The sequence below is a fragment of the Entelurus aequoreus genome, linkage group LG18 (genome assembly GCF_033978785.1).
Source record: "Entelurus aequoreus isolate RoL-2023_Sb linkage group LG18, RoL_Eaeq_v1.1, whole genome shotgun sequence".
NCBI lineage: Eukaryota > Metazoa > Chordata > Actinopteri > Syngnathiformes > Syngnathidae > Entelurus > Entelurus aequoreus.
Genome location: NC_084748.1, coordinates 27,772,771 through 27,796,403, shown reverse-complemented (window position 1 = coordinate 27,796,403; position 23,633 = coordinate 27,772,771). Strand labels below are relative to the sequence as shown.

The 23,633-nt window shown below is 37.3% G+C and overlaps 1 protein-coding gene across 1 annotated transcript in view; it reads left to right on the top strand.

Annotated features, from left to right (window-relative positions):
- The window catches only part of LOC133633975 (AMP deaminase 3-like), a 49,805-nt gene that overhangs the window by 7,789 nt on the left and 18,383 nt on the right, over nucleotides 1-23,633 (top strand). The window contains exons 3-5 of the mRNA XM_062026836.1: nucleotides 832-895; nucleotides 20,629-20,851; nucleotides 21,189-21,363. Coding sequence (XP_061882820.1) covers nucleotides 838-895; nucleotides 20,629-20,851; nucleotides 21,189-21,363 — 456 coding nt within the window. The 5' untranslated portion in view covers nucleotides 832-837. The remainder of the gene's footprint in view (nucleotides 1-831; nucleotides 896-20,628; nucleotides 20,852-21,188; nucleotides 21,364-23,633) is intronic.

Sequence of the window (23,633 nt, the reverse complement as noted above, 5' to 3'; positions counted from 1 at the left end):
AAAGCTTTTTATTCTTTTCCAACCTAATCCTAGATTATGGCAGACAATATTCAATAAATACAATTGTAAGTTCTTCTTTGAGTGCAACAAGAAAACCCCAAGGTCCCTTTTCATTTTCATTTTCTAAAATTCTTCTTTGAGTTCAATTAGAACCATATGTTTAATGTATTGTAAGTTTTTTTTTGTTAAAATGAAGCCAAAAATTAAATTATTTCATGATCCACTTTATTTTTTACCAAAATATTGGTAATGGGACAACCCTACTTCAAACCCCGCTTCGAAAAACTGCAAGAACATGTTCATGGTCACCATTAATCCTGACTTCATTTCGATAAAGAAATAAAATAAAATCAGCAACAATGGTTTTGATCATTTTTGTTTTGTATTTTATGTTTATATATTGTGCTCCTGAGTTATTGTTGCTGATCAATTTGAATTTATTGTGAGTTGAGTTTATTACATTTTATTTTTCAGTATCAAATGGTTCAAGTCGGTCAAAAAATGTTAGTTTAGATAAGGATTTATATATGGATGCCTTTTTTTTATTTTTTATTTCAGGCAAATTGATGCAAAATCTTCTCTGTTACAGACTAAAAACAATGTTAATTATTCTTTGTTGTTAATTAATCTATATATTTTTTCTTTAATATTAATAAGGATACAATTTTATGCACCGGTGTACTTATAAAAATTTTATAGACGAATTATACCATCTATAGTCCTGACGGAGATTTTCTAACAGAAAATAATTAAAATGCACTGACTTACAGTAAATACAAAGCACATTTGAAATATATAGCACATTCATGTCTTCCTTCCATGCCATCACAGGCCAGAATGAAGCGACGAGAAGCAGCCCTTTGCAAGCAGCAGTCCACACCTTGCCTGGGAAGAGGTGAGTAGCGGGTTCATGCTTTCATCTTGACTGACACATCTCCTGCAGACTGTTGATAGTAGTTATAACGCTGGAGCAGAGTAAACTGTCCATCCCAAATTATTTTCCTATGGCTGACTGTACGTAGCTTATCTACATTTTCCAATAGCTCGCTGGTAGTTTCACTCCTTTTTGAACCTGTAGCTTAGCTACTTTTAGACCCATGTAGCCAGGTAGCTTACATGAAAGCTACAAGCTACGAAGAGAGAAAATGGACCACAAATCCAGGCGTGAAAAAAAATGGAGAAAATACAATGACCTGGATGAATGAGAACATCCATACATACGGAGAAAACCCATGATGATTGGTTGGTGTTCGTATGATGAGTCACAATTGGCCTAATGTTAGGGCAAAATATTACGGACTGGCCAATCAGAGGCGAGATAAAGCTGGTCATCGAAACTAAGAAGCAAAATCGTAACAGTCACACACTCATGTCACATGACGACGAGGAAGTCCGAGACAGAGGGACGCTTCAAGCTGACAACTCAGGAAAAAAAAAAAAGAAACATACTTAAAAATGGCAGAGGAATTTACTCCTGCAGAGTAACTTTTTTCTTTAGTAATGAAGATGACGTGCAGGAAATCCACAATATTGCGTGTTGTTGGCAATATTTAGGCAAATGTAGAGAAAGCAATGCCCAAAACCTTAGTTTTTAGTTGTTTACTCTGTAAATCAAAATCACAAATGCTCTTCATCGAAGACGTCCAACATAAATTTAAGAACACACATTAAGGTGAGTTGAGTTCATGAAGAAGTTTTACTGCACATAACCATTACCAACTGTTCCCAAACACACAAGTCATTGGTTTTGTTGTCAATATATATATATCTATTTTTGTTTTTATTGTAGGCAGTAAACATAAATAACATAAGGGTGGGCCTAAGAAAAGGCTTATAAATGCCATTAAATGGGTAACTGTAGTTTAAAGTATGTCATACTGGGGTCATATATGTATATGTATGTGTATATATGGATATGTATGTGTATGCATGTGCAGTAATGTGTATATATACTGTATATATATATATATATATATATATATATATATATATATATATATATATATATATATATATATATATATATATATATCAGTGACGTGCAGTCACTAGAGGCAGGGGAGGCACGGCCTCACCTGCCATCATGGAAAGAAAAAAAATGTAAAAAGAAAAAAATATATATTAAATTTTTATATGTATCCAGTGATTATAATAAAGTTATTTTCCATTTAACTTCACCAGTTTTAGATTATTTTTATTTCTATTTTCACATTTACCATCAAATACTGAGAAGAGACGGTGCGGTGATCAGCAGCCAGTTGAGGCACGTCACTGAGTTGTGCCTCAACATGGATTGTGCACAATGACTCTGCTAACTGCTGGCCTGCTGTGCAGTGACACCGTATTGCTATATGAATTATATTATACATTTCCATAGTTTAGTTAGCTGAGGTATATAATGTACAGTGTATTTTGTCAACAACTGTATGTGTGTAAAGTATTTCTTGTGCTGAGCGATCATAAAACTGCTGCGAAGACGCACTGTGAGAGGCTCGCCTCATAACCCCGCCTCCTGGTGCTAAGCACCTCCGCTGCAGAATGCACCGCCCGACGGGAGCGCCACACCAACCAAAGCCCACACCCAAACCCTCCACGTGCAAGACCGAATCCAACCAAAAAAAGTCACTTAACAAGAAGCCAAAAAGTGCAAAAACAACAATGCTCGCGCTGGAGGAGCCGTTAACGACCGCAGGGACACAACATTAGGTACACCTGCAGACTGCAGCACGGGTTTCATATTTCATTCATTTACAACTCCTCCAACACGAACACCACTGTTCCCGCACTTATAAGTAAAGGTAAGACCATAATAACGTTTTTTTAATTAAATGTGCTTTTTTGTGTGCTACAGTTTGAATGTGTAAAGTTAAAGTTAAGTTAAAATACCAATGATTGTCACACACACTCGGTGTGGTGAAATTTGTCCTCTGCATTCGACCCATCCCCTTGCTCACCCCCTGGGAGGTGAGGGGAGCAGTGGGCAGCAGCTGCGCTGTGCCTGGGAATCATTTTTGGTGATTTAACCCCCAATTCCAACCCTTGATGCTGAGTGCCAAGCAGGGAAGAATGCTGGTATGAGCTTTTAAACATAACCCGTTAACTGCTGCCAATCAAATGGTGAATAAGATACTCTTTAGGGTTCATATGTTTGTAAATCTGACTGTGATGAAGTCCGAGCCTCACCAGTCATGAACCTCACCGCACGTCACTGATATATATATATATATATATATATATATATATATATATATATATATATATATATATATATATATATATATATATATATATATATATATATATATATATATATATATACAGGTATGTGTGTGTATATATATATATATATATATATATATATATATATATATATATATATATATATATATATATACAGGTATGTGTATATATGTATATGTATGTGTATATATGTATATGTATGTGAATGCATGTGCATTAATGTGTGTATATATATATAATATATAATGTGTGTATATATATATATATATACACACATTAATGCACATGCATTCACATACATATACATATATACACATACATATACATATATACAAATACCTGTATGTATATATATATATATATATATATATATATATATATATATATATATATATATATATATATATATATATATATACACATACCTGTGTATATATATATATATATATATATATATATATATATATACACACATACCTGTGTGTGTATATATATATATATATATATATATATATATATATATATATATACAGGTATGTGTATATATGTATATGTATGTGTATATATGTATATGTATGTGAATGCATGTGCATTAATGTGTGTATATATATATATATATATATATATATATATATATATATATATATATATATATATATATATATATATATATATATGTTTATATATGTATATATATATATGTGTATATATTTATGTATATATATGTATATATATATATATATATATATGTGTATATATATATGTATATGTGTTTATATATGTATATATATACATATGTGTGTGTATATATCTGTGTATATGTGTATATATATGTATATACAGTATATATGTGTGTATATGTGTGTGTGTGTGTGTGTGTGTGTATGTATGTATGTATGTATATATATATATATATATATATATATATATATATATATATATATTAGGGCTGTGAATCTTTGGGTGTCCAACGATTCGATTCAATATCGATTCTTGGGGGTCACGATTCGATTCAAAATCTTTTCTTTTTTTTTCAATTCAACACGATTCTCGATTCAAAAACGATATTTTTCCTGATTCAAAACAATTCTCTATTCATTCAATACATAGGATTTCAGCAGGATCTACCCCAGTCTGCTGACACGCAAGCAGAGTAGTAGATTTTTGTAAAAAGCTTATATGATTGTAAAGGACAATGTTTTATCAACTGATTGCAACAATGTAAATTTGTTTTAACTATTAAATAAACCAAAAATATGACTTATTTTATCTTTGTGAAAATATTGGACACAGTGTGTTGTCAAGCTTATGAGATGCGATGCAAGTGTAAGCCACTGTGACACTATTCTTTTTTTTAAATTTTTATAAATGTCTAATGATAATGTCAATGAGGGATTTTTAATCACTGCTATGTTGAAATTGTAACTAATATTGATACTGTTGTTGATAATATTCATTTTTGTTTCACTACTTTTGGTTTGTTCTGTGTCGTGTTTGTGTCTCCTCTCAATTGCTCTGTTTATTGCAGTTCTGAGTGTTGCTGGGTCGGGTTTGGTTTTGGAATTGGATTGCATTGTTATGGTATTGCTGTGTATTGTTTTGTTGGATTGATTCATTTAAAAAAATAAAATAAAAAATAAATAAATAATTAAAAAATAAATAAATAAAAATCTATTTAAAAAAAATGAGAATCGATTCTGGAACGCACAACGTGAGAATCGCGATTCGAATTTGAATCGATTTTTTCCCACACCCCTAATATATATATGTATATATATATATATATATATATATATATATATATATATATATATATATATATATATATATATATATATATATATATATATATATATATATATATATATATATACAGTATGTATATATGTATATATGTCAGTGACGTACAGTCTCTGGAGGCAGGTGAGGCGGGGCCTCACGTGCCATCATGGAAAGAAAAAAAAAATTAAATTGTTATTTGTATTCAGTGATTATACTATAAAGTTATTTTCCATTTAACTTCACCAGTTTTAAATTATTTGTATTCAAAATCACAGAATTTTCACATTTGCCGTTCAAATACTGAGAAGAGACGGTGCGGTGATCAGCAGCCAGTTGAGGCACGTCACTCAGTTGTGCCTCAACATGGATTGTGGACTCAGCTTACTGCTGGCCTGCTGTGCAGTGAGACCGTATTGCTATATGAACTATATTATACATTTCCATAGTTTAGTTAGCTGAGGTATATAATGTACAGATTATTTTGACAACAACTGTATGTGTGTAAGTATCTCTTGTGCTGAGCGATCATATATGTATGTATATATATACATTTCACATCCATACTGTCAAAAAAGTACTGTACATTTTGAGGTGTGCGCTTGGCCCACTAGCTGGTTCTGTTGGATAAGTTTTGGCTGGGCTGCACATGTGCATTAGTTCTGTTTTGTACTTATGAATACATTACATAGCGAGACTGAAATGTATGCCTCATTAACGCTCATCAGGGTTTTTGGGCGCACAATAGTGCACACTTTTCTGTTTTGTTTAACACATTTCAAAAGGAAGTGCAAACTGACACAGTTCCACACATGGCTGTGAGAGGAGTGCTCGCGCTGCAAAGACACACCATGGACACAGAAATCTTTCTGTCGTACGTGTACGTTTCAACATGTTTAGACGGTCAGAAATAAAAAATATTAGACATCGCCTATTCAGCAACATCCTTTTATAATATCATAGCTGCTAGATGACTTAAGAGGCTGCTTAAGGCCCCTTCTACAATAAGCCAGCTAAGGTTATCCATGGTAAATCCCACCTAACCTTATCCTTGTCCACACACACACAATGGTCGTTTTAGACCCCCTAGCCCCCTCCATCCGCCGGCGCAACACGACCTAGTACGCATGCACGGTAAATGCGCACGTCATAGTCACCTCCAGTGTTGCTTTGTGTGCAAGGTATTAAATTTAACTTATCTGAACAATATCCAGTGTTGTGGTATTTCAATTAACTGGAATCCAGTGTGCTGTGGGGGCCTATTGTAGTGAATCACACCTGAGCCATCATAAATCAAATCTTTAATAGACGTGAAAGTAAACAATGTGATAAAGAACATTTTACATCAATCAATCTAGGGATCTAGATATCTGGTCAGGACACTCCTCACTCTTTCGCCTTCATTGTCCATTCGTTTTTGGTGACTTTATATACTCTGGACCTAGTCGTTGAGTCCGCGACATACATGGCGGACAATAACTGATACAGTCTGCTTTGCCAGTCCAAAAGCATTCGATGTTTTCCGTAGTCTTCCCTTCACGTCCAGGTAATACAAAGCACACGCTACCTTTTTTTTATCACATCCACGGGAGCCCGCATTCTCGTTGTCTCTCCTTCGACAAATGGACAAAGTTTTTTGGTAAGTAGAATCACAGCTGACCTGGACATTGGAAAGTTCTCTTGCCGTCTGAGAAGTGTTGTATCCGAAATAGCTGCAATCGCTTTCTCTTGAGGTATTCATGTGTGATTTCCACCAGCGTCTGTACAGACGGAAGGAGAAACACGGCATGTCTGGATGACTTGCCTCCATATTTCCAGTGGTTAGCTCTGAGTTACGAAACCGCTTCGTTATGAAGCTGGCTGTGGCGCATTCTTTCTGACGTCACTTCCTGTGTGGGGCGCAGTCTTTCTGGCGTCACTTCCTCTCCGAACTCAGTTTGTAAACGATCAAAGAGTCCATACAAAGCTAAGAGCCGGAGATTCAAGAAATAGACGGCGCACTTACCCGTGTAAAAAATTATCCAAGGAGGAGAACCTTAAACGATGGTTTAGTGTGGCTGAAACGGCTAAATAATTATTTGTTTAAGGGGTTATCCGGCTTAGTGTAGACATGGCCTAAAACACATTTAATTGATGTGTTTTGGTGTCATTTAATATTTTTTAAAGGTCTACTGAAATGAAATTTTCTTATTTAAACGGGGATAGCAGATCCATTCTATGTGTCATACTTGATCATTTCACGATATTGCCATATTTTTGCTGAAAGGATTTAGTAGAGAACATCGACGATAAAGTTTGCAACTTTTGGTCGCTGATAAAAAAGCCTTGCCTGTACCGGAAGTAGCGTGAAGTCATAGGTTGTGGAGCTCCTCACATCTGCACATTGTTTACAATCATGGCCACCAGCAGCGAGAGCGATTCGGACCGAGAAAGCGACGATTTCCCCATTAATTTGGGCAAGGATGAAAGATTCATGGATGAGGAAAGTGAGAGTGAAGGATTAGAGGGCAGTGGAAGCGATTCAGATAGGGAAGATGCTGTGAGAGGCGGGTGGGACCTGATATTCAGCTGGGAATGACTAAAACAGTAAATAAACACAAGACATATATATACTCTATTAGCCACAACACAACCAGGCTTATATTTAATATGCCACAAATTAATCCCGCATAACAAACACCTCCCCCCTCCCGTCCATATAACCCACCAATACAAATCAAACACCCGCACAACACACTCAATCCCACAGCCCAAAGTACCGTTCACCTCCGCAAAGTTCATACAGCACATATATTTCCCCAAAGTTACGTACGTGACAGGCACATAGCGGTACGGGCAAGCGATCAAATGTTTGGAAGCCGCAGCTGCGTACTCACGGAACCGCGTAGCCAACTCAAAGTCCTCCTGGTAAGAGTCTCTGTTGTCCCAGGCCAATGGTAAAGCTTGTCCCAGGCCAATGGTAAAGCTTGACTGTCATTGTTCGGGAATGTAAACAATGAAACACAACGTGTTTGTGTTGCTGCAGCCGGCCGCTAATACACCGCTTCCCACCTACAGCTTTCTTCTTTGCTATCTCCATTGTTCATTAAACAAATTGCAAAAGATTCACCAACACAGATGTCCAGAATACTGTGGAATTTTGCGATGAAAACAGACGACTTAATAGCTGGCCACAATGGTGTCCCAAAATGTCCGCTACAATCTGTTACGTCACGCGCAAACGTCATCATACCGAGACGTTTTCAGCAGGATATTTCACGGGAAATTTAAAATTGCACTTTAGTAATCTAACCCGGCCGTATTGGCATGTGTTGCAATGTTAAGATTTCATCATAGATATATAAACTATCAGACTGCGTGGTCGGTAGTAGTGGGTTGCAGTAGGCCTTTAAATGGCGTTCTTTTTTCCACAAAGAATGTATTTTACTAACATATATCTTGCATGCATCATCATTTTAAAAGGTTGAATGCAATTCAAAGTCGATTATCGATAAACACCGCTCAATGCTTGGTTCACCACTCAATGCTTGGAAGTATTTTCCCACGCTTTCAACATGACCTGCAGAACCTTGCCTATCAGCAGCCAGTTGTGACACGGCGGCCTGAATTAGCAGCCCTGTTGCCATGACGCTCTCAACAGCCTAAAATAGAGATGGAGGATGGACACTCCGAATGACAACAGCTAGCTGGCAGCGAGCAGATCACCAAACCACAGCCGGCTGGACTCCAATCAGTGCGGCACAGCATCAGGAGCTCTTAGAATTTGAAGAGTGGGGCGTGAGAGCGGAGCACCCAGGAGAGGCGGAAGCAAACTACGTGAGTGTTGAGCTTAGACGAGGGCACGAGCAGAAGCAGGCTGACATGGCCCACATCACCACAGAAGGTAAGAGACACAAGGCGGTCTCTATGGAACTGAGGGTAAAACGATGAAATGTTACTTGCATTTAAACACTCTCGAGCTCCACTGGCTAAAGATCCTTTTCAAAAGTATCTTATCCCAATTGCCATTCTTAAAGTGACAAAGTGAACAAATACATGTCTGACCTCAACTGCTTGATAGTCTTTTAGATCCTATAACTTATAGATACTTTCATTCCTCTTTTTACCTAACGTCTGTTCTTATCGTGTTTGTCGTCTGTGTTGGTGAGCCACACCACAATTTTCCACCTTGGTGGACAATAAAGATTTATACTATGTTCAGCATGTCCAACTCATTTTAGATCGGGGGCCACGTGGAGAAAAATATACTCCCAAGTGGGCAGGACTCGTAACAATCACGGCACGATAACTTAAAAATAAAGACAACTTCAGATTATTTTCTTTGTTTAAAAATAGAACAAGCACATTCTGAAATTGTAAAAATTGTTGGTTTTTTTACACCTACATGTTGCGGTTAATAGTATTCTATCTTTATTTGTTATTTATATTTTCTGAATAAATTATGTGATCATGTTCATCAGTCAACTCATTAGTGTGTTAATTTTCAATCTATCAAGATAAAATAATTATATCAAAATCAAGTTACAGGATGTTATTTATGTAGTTTTATAATTTTCCTCGACTAGTGTACTAACATCATGTGGTTTATTATGTACATATGTAGCATTATCTACAAAGATACAAGGAATTGCTATTGCGACATCCAGTGGAGACATTTAGAACAGCTGTTTCTTTCATTCAAAAATTTCAGGTTAATTTTAATACTTAGCAAACTCATCCCGCGGGCCGGATAAAACCTGTTCGCGGGCCTGACCCGGCCCGCGGGCCGTACGTTTGACACCCCTGTACTATGTATTCTATTCTGTTCTGTTTCCGTGGCAGTCTTTAAAGATCAAATCTTCCAAATTCTAATTTATTTAGCTATATATTCCATCCATCCATCTATCCTTTTGCTACCGCTTGTGCCTTTCGGAATCGAGGGGGCTATGTGTTCCTTATGGTTGAATAAGTTCGCTATTAACTTCACAATTAGACATCTTTAAAGTTAACCTGATACATGTTAAACACAGGAAGTGAACAACCTATCAGTAATTGCTGAGACACGGAGAAGATTTTCCAGTAGGAACAAGACATTGAAACAATACTGGGAACTTGTTGAATTAGGTCCTGACGTTGAACAACTCAAACCTAACGTTGGAACGACACACTTTTTGACCACGTTTAATCAATGTCTGGTTCTGACGTTGATTTGACCATTGAAATTTGGTCATTTTCCTACCAATATTCCATGACACAAATGCAACATAAAAAGACGCGCTTTTAGACGACGTTTATCCAATGTCAGGTTGTGACGTTGACTTGACCATTGAAATTTGGTCATTACCCAACCGACAACGTTAGACATCGTTGTCTCAATTTTCATATACAACTACTTTGCAATGCTGATTCAAAGTCTGTTTTAAAGGACATGAACGCATAACCAACGTTGTATCAATGTCTTGTGCCTGCTGGGTTAGGTTTAAATAAGGTCTGCTTCGTTCTACTTCTTTTCGGACATGTTGAATAAATTGTGCTACGTGTCAAGATGTGATGAATGTAACTTTGTTGAGCATGTTCCAAATGAACTCAAACATGACCATATACAGAAGCCAGGTCAGGTGTAGTAACAGCTAACGTGTGTGTAACTTCATGACTCCATTCACTTTAAACCTCTTAGCATTCATTTTGAAATATTTTCGTCAAGTTTATTCTGTACCAAAAAGACCATTTAGGCAGGAATTTATATTGGCCAGAAATAACTGTGCTCTCTACTAAGTAGTGCCAAGTAGTAAAACCCATTGTTCTTCAAGACTAAACAAAATCACCTCGTTGGCGTAATTGTTAGATACTGGTAAATATTATTCTACAAGACTGACAAAACAAATAATCATAAAGCCAAAACAAACTATTTTGTGACCCTTAATTAGGCTTTATTGACTTTGTCTATCCTGTATGAGCGAATGCTCCCCGCTGACCAGGCAACAGTACTATACATTGTGTAGGTCTGATTTCTGACATTTAGGGAAGTAGGTCAAGGTTAAGCAAGGCGACGCTCAGCTGCTGCATGGGGACAAACGTCCATGTGCCGCCCCCCGTGGCACGTAGGTTATGACAGCCTGCCAACTTGGGGCCACGTGCATACACGTCTCGGATGGATAGAGTTACATGTTACCACTAGGTGTATGCACACATTGGGGAAACAAACATGCTAGAACACGTTACTGACACAGGGAGAGTAGACTGCTGAGACGAACCAGCGGAATCCAAACACATAGAGAATACCCACAATAGTAATACATTTTGTCCAATGAATATGCTAAAACTAATCCAATGTGGTCAATATACACTCTTGACTGAGAACCAGCGTAATCTGCAATAGACATGTAGTATTTCTTTTGTCACAGTTTAATATTTCCGAAGGAGAAAAATAGCTCTGTTAGGATATGCTTAGCCAGGGGACCCCAATTTACGGTGGAACGAGCCCACCAGTGTCTGGCCGTCCCAAAGTAAAATAAAAAACGTGTGTGTGTGAGCGTTTAAGTATATATGTATATATATATGTGTATACACTACCGTTCAAAAGTTTGGGGTCACCCAAACAATTTTGTGGAATAGCCTTCATTTCTAAGAACAAGAATAGACTGTCGAGTTTCAGATGAAAGTTCTCTTTTTCTGGCCATTTTGAGCGTTTAATTGACCCCAAAAATGTGATGCTCCAGAAACTCAATCTGCTCAAAGGAAGGTCAGTTTTGTAGCTTTTGTAATGAGCTAAACTGTTTTCAGATGTGTGAACATGATTGCACAAGGGTTTTCTAATCATCAATTAGCCTTCTGAGCCAATGAGCAAACACATTGTACCATTAGAACACTGGAGTGATAGTTGCTGGAAATGGGCCGCTATACACCTATGTAGATATTGCACCAAAAACCAGACATTTGCAGCTAGAATAGTTATTTACCACATTAGCAATGTATAGAGCATATTTCTTTAAAGTTAAGACCAGTTTAAAGTTATCTTCATTGAAAAGTACAGTGCTTTTCCTTCAAAAATAAGGACATTTCAATGTGACCCCAAATTTTTGAACGGTAGTGTATATGCATGTGTATATATGTATATAAATGTGTATATGTAATACATATACATATACATATATACTTAAACGCTAGTATATATGCATGTGTATATATGTATATAAATTTGTATATGTAATGTATATATATGATGTGTATATATGTGTGTGTATATATAATGTGTGTATATATATATATATATATATATATATATATATATATATATATATATATATATATATATATATATATATATATATATATATATATATAAAATGCGTATATGTATATATATATATACAGTACAGGCCAAAGGTTAAGACACCTTCTCATTTCAATGTGTTTTCTTGATTTTAATGACTATTTACATTGTAGATTGTCACTGAAGGCATCAAAAACTTTGACACCTGTGAAGTAAAAACCATTTGAGGTGACTACCTCTTCAAGCTCATCGAGAGAATGCCAAGAGTGTGCAAAGCAGTAATCAGAGCAAAGGGTGGCTTTTCTGAAGAAACTAGAATAAAACACATTTTTTCAGTTATTTCACCTTTTTTGTTAAGTACATAACTCCACATGTGTTCATTCATAGTTTTGATGCCTTCAGTGACAATCTACAATGTAAATAGTCATAAATATAAAGAAAACACATTGAATGAGGTGTGTCCAAACTTTTGGTCTGTACTGTGTGTGTATATATATATATATATATATATATATATATATATATATATATATATATATATATATATATATATATATATATATATATATATATATATATATATATATATATATATATACATATATATATCAGTGGCGTGCGGTGAGGTTAATGTCTGGTGAGGCACTGCGTCATCACAGTCAGATTTACAAACATATGAACCCTAAATAGTATCTTATTCACCATGTGATTGGCAGCAGTTAACGGGTTATGTTTAAAAGCTCATACCAGCATTCTTTACACAACTGTAGCACACAAAAAAGCACATTTAATAAAAAAAACATTATTATGGTCTTACCTTTCTTGCTGGACATCCACACAGCCAGCCTTTGCATGTGTACCACGCCGTTTGAAAAGAACGGGTCTTCTGTCCCGAAGTCAAAAGCAAACCTTTTAGCTCCGGCGTTGGTCTACCTTTAATTATTACCTTCTGCTTCGATTGAAAGTCCAGTTTAGAAAACTGTTTTATTTTACATATGTAATCCTCAATGTTTTTAATAAAAGTCCAGGCGAGAGGAAATAAACAATCGCTGCAAACTTTTTTTTTTTTTTCTTCTGCGGCCGAGGAATGATCTCTGGGATCACTACCGCCCTCTACCACCAGGAGGCCGGATTACTGCGAGTCTCAACCAGTACGTCTTTTGCAGCAGATTTATGAATGCTCAGCACAAGAAATACGTTACACAAATACAGTTTTTGACAAAATACACTGTACATTATATACCTCAGCTAACTAGACTATGCCATAGTTTAGTTAGCTGATATAATTAATATAGCAATACGGTCTCACTGCACAGCAGCTCAGCAGTTAGCCGAGTCATTGTGCACAATTCATGTTGAGGCACAAATCAGTGACTTGCCTCAACTGGCTGCTGATCACCGCATCGTCTCTTCTCAGTATTTGAACGGCAAATGTGAAAATAAAAATGAAAACAATCTAAAACTGGTGAAGTTAAATGGAAAATTACTTTAGTATAATCACTGGATACATATAACAATTTAATTAATTTTTTTTTCTTTTTAAATTTTTTTTCTTTCCATGATGGCAGGTGAGGCCCCGCCTCCCCTGCCTCTAGTGACTGCACGCCACTGATATATATATATGTGTATATATATATATATATATATATATATATATATATATATATATATATATATATATATATATATATATATATATATATATGTGTATATACTGTTTGCATGTATTATGAAAACTGATTATCCTTGAGATGTTGGCGTATTTGGAATCCACCTGTGGTAAATTCAGTCGGTTGGACATGATTCGGAAAGGCACACACTTGTCCATGTCCCACAATTGACAGGACATGGCAGAGCACCAACCAAGACTGAAGCCCAATAAATTGTCTATAGAATTGATTCGGGCTGATTGTAGCTTTTTTGACTATATGTAGGGGTGGGTGATACTGCAAACTTTGGTACCAATCTGATTCCATGTAAAAACAGGGATTACAGTATCGCCCATGTTGATACCGATACTTTGACTTGAAATGTCATAATCATTGAATAAGTTTATGAATTTGCCTCTACTGTACTTAGTTGATAGTTATTATGATAACAGGGGGAAACTATTTTATTCAATTAAAAATAATTGTATAACTAAATGCAGCTATACAAAACAATGCATTATTATACAATTGATTAAAATAATCCTTAAAAGTTACTAGTGCCAAATAACAAATGTAACAAAAAATGTAAATACCAAAATGTCATCAAAACAACATAACTTCCATTACAGGCAGATATTCGTAGAAAAAAATTTAAGTCTATCAGTGAAGCAGAGAGGTGATGAAGAACAGTCAAATTTAGTCAATTAGTGCATTTGACCCATCCTCTCTTGAGTAGCTGTGAGCGGCGTTCGTGTAGTGCCCGCAAACCAGACTGTGAAGCTTCCCTGTGTGGGCAAGTTTGAGGGCAAAGTGGGCGTCGTGTCCAGCGGTTAGGATGGAGGAAGTAGGTTTCAAACCGGGAACTTACTCGTTACTTGACAACCCGCTCTAACCCCGAGTGTGCCTGAGTGAGCAGTAAAGACAGGGAAAAGTGCTGTTTTGCACTGAGACTAGTAGAGACGCTCGAGTAAACTTTGAGGAAAAGCGAGTAATTTAATGATAATAATAATAATAATGGGTAAGATTTTTATAACGCTTTTCTAGACACTCAAAGCACTTTATAGTGAGAACTGAGAACATTCATACCCCAGTGTCAGCGGCACTTGGAGCAAGGTGGGTGAAGTGTCTTGCCCAAGGACACAATGGCAGTGACTAGTATGGCGGAAGCTGGATTTGTACAAGAAACCCTCAACCCGCTCTACCATCTGAGCCACTTTTCTGGACGAACAGACGAGAAGATGCCACAAAATATTGATCCCATCATGTTGGTATTGATAAGATACCAATAGACACTTGTCTATGTAAACTATCGATATTTAGACTATACACCCAACCCTACTGATTGGAGATCGGCTGTTGCGCCCGGTCAGCATGATGCTGACGTTAGCTTCCAACAACAGGATGTCAAAAACAAAAGAAACTGAGGGTGTTGCTAGCATTACCATTTGATTCTCCGCAAGCCACTTTAGAACACTGTAGTAGAGGCTGTCGCAACGTTTGTCTGTATAAAATGTATGCCTGCACTCGCTGGATTAAAGCGTCTCAATGAGGTGCTTGAACCACTTTATGTTAAGATTTATTTATTTATTTGGTAACACTTTAGTACGGGGAACATATTCACCATTAATTATTTGCTTATTGACATGCAAATTAGTAATATATTGGCTCTTAATTAGTCATTATTAAGTACTTATTACTGCCTTATTCTGCATGGCCCTAACCCTAACCCTCTAACCCTAACCCTGAACAAATAACTACATTAAGTCTTTGTTACTTACAATATGTTCCCCTAGTGTCCAAATAACACTTAATTAAGTCTGTGTTACTTACAATATGTTCCCCATACTAAAGTGTTACCATTTATTTATTTGAATTAGGACAATGCATATTCATTAAAATAGAGCAACAATGTAAATATGCCGGAGTTAGCACAATAGCTAATTTTCATCCGTTGTCCTAAGGCAGGTTAATACAGTAAACATTCAACAGGTCATGATACAAAATAATACATAAATCACAAGACATTACACATTACAAGCATACCATAAACACAGACCATGGACAAAAAAATCTAACAAACAACAAACAACAAAAATACGTGCATGTCTGATTAGTTTTCAACCACTGTTTTAGTGCAGTTTTAAATGTTAAATAGGTGTCACAGTTTCTGGCACGGGCTGGCAGCCTGTTCCATGACTGTATGCCTCTGATAGACCCCACCATTCGGCCAAATTTAGTCCTGCGCCTTTGTACATTGCAGTCCCCTCTGGTCCCTGCTCTGGTGTTTACTTGACTGCTATTTTTTTCTTATTAATACCATCTATCAAGGGAGGGGGAGCAGGTTTATTTACAACTCTAAAGATGAGGCAAGCATCCATGAATATCTGATAATTATCTACCGTATGGGGACGGCGTGGCGAAGTTGGTAGAGTGGCCGTGCCAGCAATCGGACGGTTGCTGGTTACTGGGGTTCAATACCCACCTTCTACCATCCTAGTCACGTCCGTTGTGTCCTTGGGCAAGACACTTCACCCTTGCTCCTGATGGGTGCTGGTAGCGCCTTGCATGGCAGCTCCGTCCATCAGTGTGTGAATGTGTGTGTGAATGGGTGAATGTGGAAATACTGTCAAAGCGCTTTGAGTACCTTGAAGGTAGAAAAGCGCTATACAAGTATAACCCATTTATCATTTATTTATATTTTTCGGAGTATAAGTCGCTCCGGAGTATAAGTCGCACCGGCCGAAAATGCATAATGAAGGAAAAAAACATATATAAGTCGCACTGGAGTATAAGTCGCATTTTTGGGGGAAATTTATTTGATAAAACCCAACACCAAGAATAGACATTTGAAAGGCAATTTAAAATAAATAAAGAATAGTGAACTGAATAAGTGTACGTTATATGACGCATAAATAACCAACTGAGAACGTGCCTGGTATGTTAACGTAACATATTATGGTAAGAGTCATTCAAATAACTATAACATGTAGAACATGCTATACGTTTACCAAACAATCTGTCACTCCTAATCGCTAAATCCAATGAAATCTTATACGTCTAGTCTCTTACGTGAATGAGCTAAATAATATTATTTGATATTTTACGGTAATGTGTTAATAATTTCACACATAAGTCGCTCCTGAGTATAAATCGCACCCCCGGCCAAACTATGAAAAAAACTGTGACTTATAGTCCGAAAAATACGGTAAATCCAAAATATTATACGTCAAATGTTACGATAATGATACTTTAGAGGCTTTTTGTCTAGAATGTTTAGTGTTCTCTTAATGAGAGACTTTAGTGGCTTCTGGATATTCTCTGAGGTGATGATGATCATGCAACATAAACATCGGACTGTAAGTGTTTCTATATTTTTACTTGAAAGTTTTGTAAGTTGACCGCATACTTGGTGCAATCTCATTATGAAGAATGCGGCCGTGACTAAGCTATTTTTGCTTTTATCTTCGTCTTCGTTTAAACGGCATTGTCGTCAAGTGCTCAAAAAAACAAAACAAGATTCCGGCTTTCACAATAAAAACGCTCTTTGTTACATTTTGTCTGACTCCGCTGAGCCCGTCTTGTAGCATGATGTGATATAGATGGGTGGTTTGACCAGTTTTCTAAAATATTAAAGTGAAGCTGACCCTTAATCCTCTTAATTTTATTTTATGGAATTTACAAAAATGTTAGCAAATTCAAAATGTAATGAAATACGCTTTTTGAAAATGTGCAATTGTTTACGGTTAAAAACGTTTGCAGTTTTATAAAGTATAATAACATTGTCAATGTATCGGATCAGGACTTAAAATTTGATTGGATCGGAGGCCAAATATCATGATCGTGACATTCCTACAACTTAGTGTAATATCTGATAAGATGTGTCACTAATAATGAATTTATTTTATGTTTTACAATATGCTAAGGCCCAATAAAACACAAGCTGTGGGCAGAAAAATGGCCACACTTTTGACACCTCTACCTTAGGCAACCCTTACTATTAACCTTTCTACATTTCAGAAAATGCTGTAAAAATGTATTTAAATATATTTTTGCTGTTTGCTAGTTTCTCGCCATATTCCAAGCACACATTTAAGCCAGCGACGTTGGCGGTGAAGGCAAAATGAATATGTCCATAAACTCACTGTTTCCTTCAAAGATGAGTTTTTTCATGGTTAGATTACTCAAGTCACACACTCAAGTAGACTTAGACTTAGACTTAGACAAACTTTGTTGATCTACAAGGAAAGTTGTTCCACACAGTAGCTCAGTTTCAAAGGATGGAAAGGGTAAGGCTGGAAAGGATAATGCCGGTATTAAGTAGACTAAACATGTACCATAGTAGCAATATAAAACATAGCATAAATGTAATATTTACATATTATATATACATGGAAAGGATAATGTCGGAATTAAGTAGACTAAAAATGTACCGTAGTAGCAATATAAAATATAACATATATGTAATATTTACATATTATATATATATATATATATATATATATATACATACAGTATATAATATATACTCAATCAATCAATCAATGTTTACTTTTAATAGCCCTAAATCACGAGTGTCTCAAAGGGCTGCACAAGCCACAACAACATCCTCGGCTCAGATCCCCCATCAGGGCATAGACATAGGGAGACCCGAAAATAATACGTTACAGTAATCGAGACGAGACGTAACGAAAGTATGAATAATGGTCTCAGCGTCGCTAGTGGACAAAATGGAACGAATTTTAGCGATATTACGGAGATGAAAGAAGGCCGTTTTAGTAACACTTTTAATGTGTGACTCAAACGAGAGAGTTGGGTCAAAGATAATACCCAGATTCTTTACTGAGTTGCCTTGTGTAATTGTTTGGTTGTCAAATGTTAAGATGGTATTATTAAATAGATGTCGGTGTCTAGCAGGACCGATAATCAGCATTTCCGTTTTTTTAGCGTTGAGTTGCAAAAAGTTAGCGGACATCCATTGTTTAATTTCTTTAAGACACGCCTCCAGCTGACTACAATCCGCCGTGTTGGTCAGCTTTAGGGGCATGTAGAGTTGGGTGTCATCAGCATATCAGTGAAAGCTAACATCGTATTTGCGTACGATGTCACCTAGCGTCAGCATGTAGATGCTGAAGAGTGCAGGGCCAAGAACCGAACCCTGGGGAACTCCACACGTTACCTTAACATAGTCCGAGGTCACATTGTTATGGGAGACACACTGCATCCTGTCAGTAAGATAGAAGTTAAACCAAGACAAGGCTAAGTCTGACATACCAATACGTGTTTTGATACGCTCTAATAAAATATTATGATCGACAGGAATCGAAAGCAGCGCTAAGATCAAGAAGCAGCAACATAGATGACGCATCAGAATCCATCATTAGCAATAGATCATTAGTCATTTTTGCGAGGGCTGTCTCTGTAGAGTGATTTGCCCTGAAACCGGATTGAAAGGGTTCACATAGATTGTTAGACGCTAAGTGTTCATTTAGCTGCTGTGCAACAATTTTTTCGAGGAATATATATATATATATATATATATCAGTATATTATACTGATATATTATATTTTTATATTATATATACAATATATAATTAATCCCAATTACTATGTACAATATTACAGTATATGTAACAGCTGCAGCAAAAAAAAAAGAAAAAAGAAAAGCCAACCTCCCTCTCGTGCCGACGTCAAAAACCTTCCTTGCACTCATCTAATTACCAGTCAGCACTCAGCCTGTACACATTCACGGCCTCAAAGATAGTCAAACATGATGAAACTCTTTGCTCAGGAGGCTGAAGAGCCGCAAGTTGCCGACCATGATCTAAGATCTTATAAAAGTTGAGCTACTTAAATCAAACATCGGCTGTCCCTTGTGTGTCTCATACTAAGTTTAGTTTAAAAAAACACAGTTGAAATCTATCTCAAGGGTTTTTTCTAATAACCACAGTTATGCCAAAAGGCCTTGAGAACCTGAACTATAGAATGCTTGTCATTAAGTCAAACAGGGAGTCTCCTGATTTGTTTTGGTCTCTGAATTCCTGTCAAATGGGAAAAGTGTACAAGCTACATTTGATTGACAGCCGCAGACCGAGCGCTTGAAACAGCAAGTGTCTCAGTGGGGTCATCAGATGCAGGATTTACTAACCCAACGTACCATTTCCTAATCCCCTACGAAATATTTTCATGCACTGACACAACAAGTATGAAATGGCTACACAACTCAGCCAAACAAAGAATTTCCTGCCAATAAGCTGGATTCTCTTCTAAGACGTTAAGCACAAATATTTTCTCCCACATGAACAGCAAAGTTGGAGCTGTGAAGAGGAAGACATGCGTGAAGGCTGTTGCAACAAATAAGGGGAATCAGTACTTAGACTAAAATAGGAAGCATGTCTGTTTGCATACCTTACTGTGTGGTCCAAGGTAGGGTGACCATTCCCCAGTGAGGGGTAGCAAGGTCGTGCTGCACTGCACTGTTTTTGTTGACTGTAATGTATCGCACAAGTTGGCAGAACATGAAAACACCAGTGAAACTCAAGACATGTTTACTGGTGTGGGCTTACAGAATTACCTCAACCTCCAACTGAAGACTTAACACTGTCACCACGAGCATCATGCTATATCTATTCCAATGGCTGTCATAGTTCAACTCGGTCGCAACTACAACAAAAAAAAAAAAAAGTATGTCCCCCCCAAAACTTGATGCAGAGATACCACGGCTCTTCCCAAGAATGTCAATGAGCGAGATGGACGAGAAGGTCCGTCTGTTGGCAGAGAAGGTCTACGCCTCTGCCCTGAAGGAGGAGGATACCAAAGATGCGATGGCTTTGTTCACCGTGCCCGAAGACTGTCCCATCGGCCTACTAGAGGACAGGGAGCGCGCCCTGCAGAAAGAGCTGGCCGAGCAGCAATCCAAGGAGACGGTGAAAAGGTACGATTGCAAATTGTTTTGGCTACAAGGTGTTGGAACCGGCAAAACCATTCATACTCAGCTTGACTTCGATTCTGCAATTATCCGACTTTGTGGATTATTTCCATTTTTATTTTCAGTTGGTCTGATAATTAATTTTCTACTAGGTTACCACCATCATCACTTACTTGTAGGAGCATTAAGTGCATTAATTGAATGAGATTCTATTCTGCTGTATTACTCCAAATTAGACTTTGGAGATAATTTCCAGTGTAGTCATTATTTTGATTATTCTGTACAAGGTTGTCGGTGCTGTGAAATACTTGCAAGACCCCTGTTTTGTCCTTTGTGTGATCAGGAAGAAGAATTTTATGATGAAGCGTTCCCAGTCGCTGTGCTTGCAGATTCCCACCAGCGACAGGAGCCTTCCAGCCTATTCACCCTTGCTCTCCCCGACCACACCTGAGCCTGTTTTTTCAGAGAGCTTTCCCGACTTCCAGAGAGTTACCATCAGTGGAGACTACTGTGCAGGGGTAAACACCACTAACACGTACGGTCCACAGACTATCGTTAGGTTTATCCGCACAATAAATGACAAAAGCTGCATCAAAAAGTCTGTCTATTACCAAATGTTTCCATTTATCATCTAGTCTTAACAGTTGTAGAGAAAAATGACTACATGACAAGCATTGTAGGTGACGGTAATGCATATTATAAAGTGAGTCATAAACCATACAATCATTTTTATGCTCCACATATTAAGCTTTTCACCCGTACGTAAAATCGTTGAACTCTTCAGTCCAAGGTGGGTACTAACTTCCCATTGAAAACATCACAGCCGACACCCAAAGCCATGCGATCTATTTATTTAGGTTCCCAATTTCTTTCTTTAATCCTCTTGGCCCCCTTGGGAGCATAGGGCGTCTACCATGGATCTCCACCTCAATCTCTTCTGCACGATGGTCTTCGTTTCTTGCCAGGAGATCCCCATTTTGGTCAGTTCATCAAGAGTGGACCGCCTCCAGTTGAATTTTTCGTCTCCCTGGCTTCCTCTTGCCTTGAGGGTTATAGTCCAGGGCTTGTCTTGCTATGTTTCTCTGATCCTTCCTAAGTGTATGGCCAATCCATCCCCAATTTCTGCCTTTGATTTTATTTTGAATTTGCTCTTGGTTCATGCGTCTCCACAGGTCTACATTTGATATCTTGTTGGGCCATCAAATCCTCAGTATACACCTGAGACAGTTGTTAATAAACACTTGTAGTTTATTGATGATTGATTTGGTGGTTTTCTAGGTTTCACAGCCATAAAGAAGGACAGATTTTACTTTTGTATTGAATATTCTGATTTTGGTGTTTCTGGAGAGCTGGGAAGAGAGCCATACAGGTCGGAGAGTTCTAAAGGCATGTCTTGCTTTGCTGATGCGCAGCTCGACATCTTTATCAGCTCCTCCATCTGTGCTGATGTTGCTTCCCAAGTAGACAAACTTGACCACATCTTCCAGGGGGTGCTCCTCCGATGTGATAGGTTGATAGGATTTGGTATTGATCCTCATTACCTTGGTCTTCCCAGTGTTTATCCTGAGGCCTATCTGTTTACTGTGTTCATGCAATCTGGTGGTCTTGCGTTGAATGTGTGTGTGTGTTCCTGAGATCAGAGCCAGGTCATCAGCAAAATCAAGGTCTTCTTAGGTTCCCAATAGTGGTGGGAAACAAATTTTTGGTTCTGATACCAAGTAAATAAAGGTATAGTGTTGCCAATATCGACATTTTATACTTGAAAGATTTCACGTTCATTAAATAATGTTACCTTTAATATGTTGATCACATTTACGGTCTACAGTGTCCTCATGATAATCGGCAGAGTTACGTTCCAAACCCCCATGTGGTGGTTTAATTTCTGCAAAGTACTGTAGGGACGCTATTTATTTTGTCATTTTTCTGAATATTGTGTGTATTTTGGGTCTTTATAAACCCTCCACATACTGTTATTAACCTTTCAAACGCAATCATTGACACAACGCCCTTAAACATTTTATATGCCCTTTGCAATTATAACATGGTACTCATGAATGAGGACGCTAAAGAATTAGCTAAATGATAATAATGACGACCATGATGGCGCCACTCATTTTTTCTTTCCGAGTGAGGAACAAAGTTAACGAGAGTTGTTGGCACAGTTTTTTACATACACAATGTTGCCTTCATCCTTATATTCTTTTACTCCTCATTGATGTAGTGAACCGAAGATTAATGGATCTTGCAATGGCAGCTCGTAAGACAGTGGCTCGTCACTAAGCTACTTTCTTTTACCTTTTCTCCATTGGTAAGCAGCTTCCTCTGGGGTTTGGGTTCTGTACAAATAGATTCAAGAATATGCATAGAAAACACAAGCAGATCCAGCTACAGTACACAGAGCCCAAGCAATGAGAAGGCTCAATGTGGCTGACCCACTCAGCTGCCAAGACAGAGAACACAGTGTTCTGTGATTAGTTTGCCAACAGCCAATGGGGTGCTGTGTACAATGTCATGTGGGCAAAGACTTCATTGATGCATGCGGTAGGACGGCAAGTAATATCATATAGATGTTATAATATATGTATACAAGAATCCCTATTGACAATTTTAAAATCCGCAATGCAGGGATGTCTAGCCAAATGCGGCCTGCCAGTGTCATCAATTTGGACCGCGATATAGCACAATTTCAGTAAATAATTTGACAGGGAGCCGTGTATCCATATCAAATATATATATCCTGTGGTTTGATGGGTGCTATTTTGTCGTCATCTGGATCTGCCATTATATT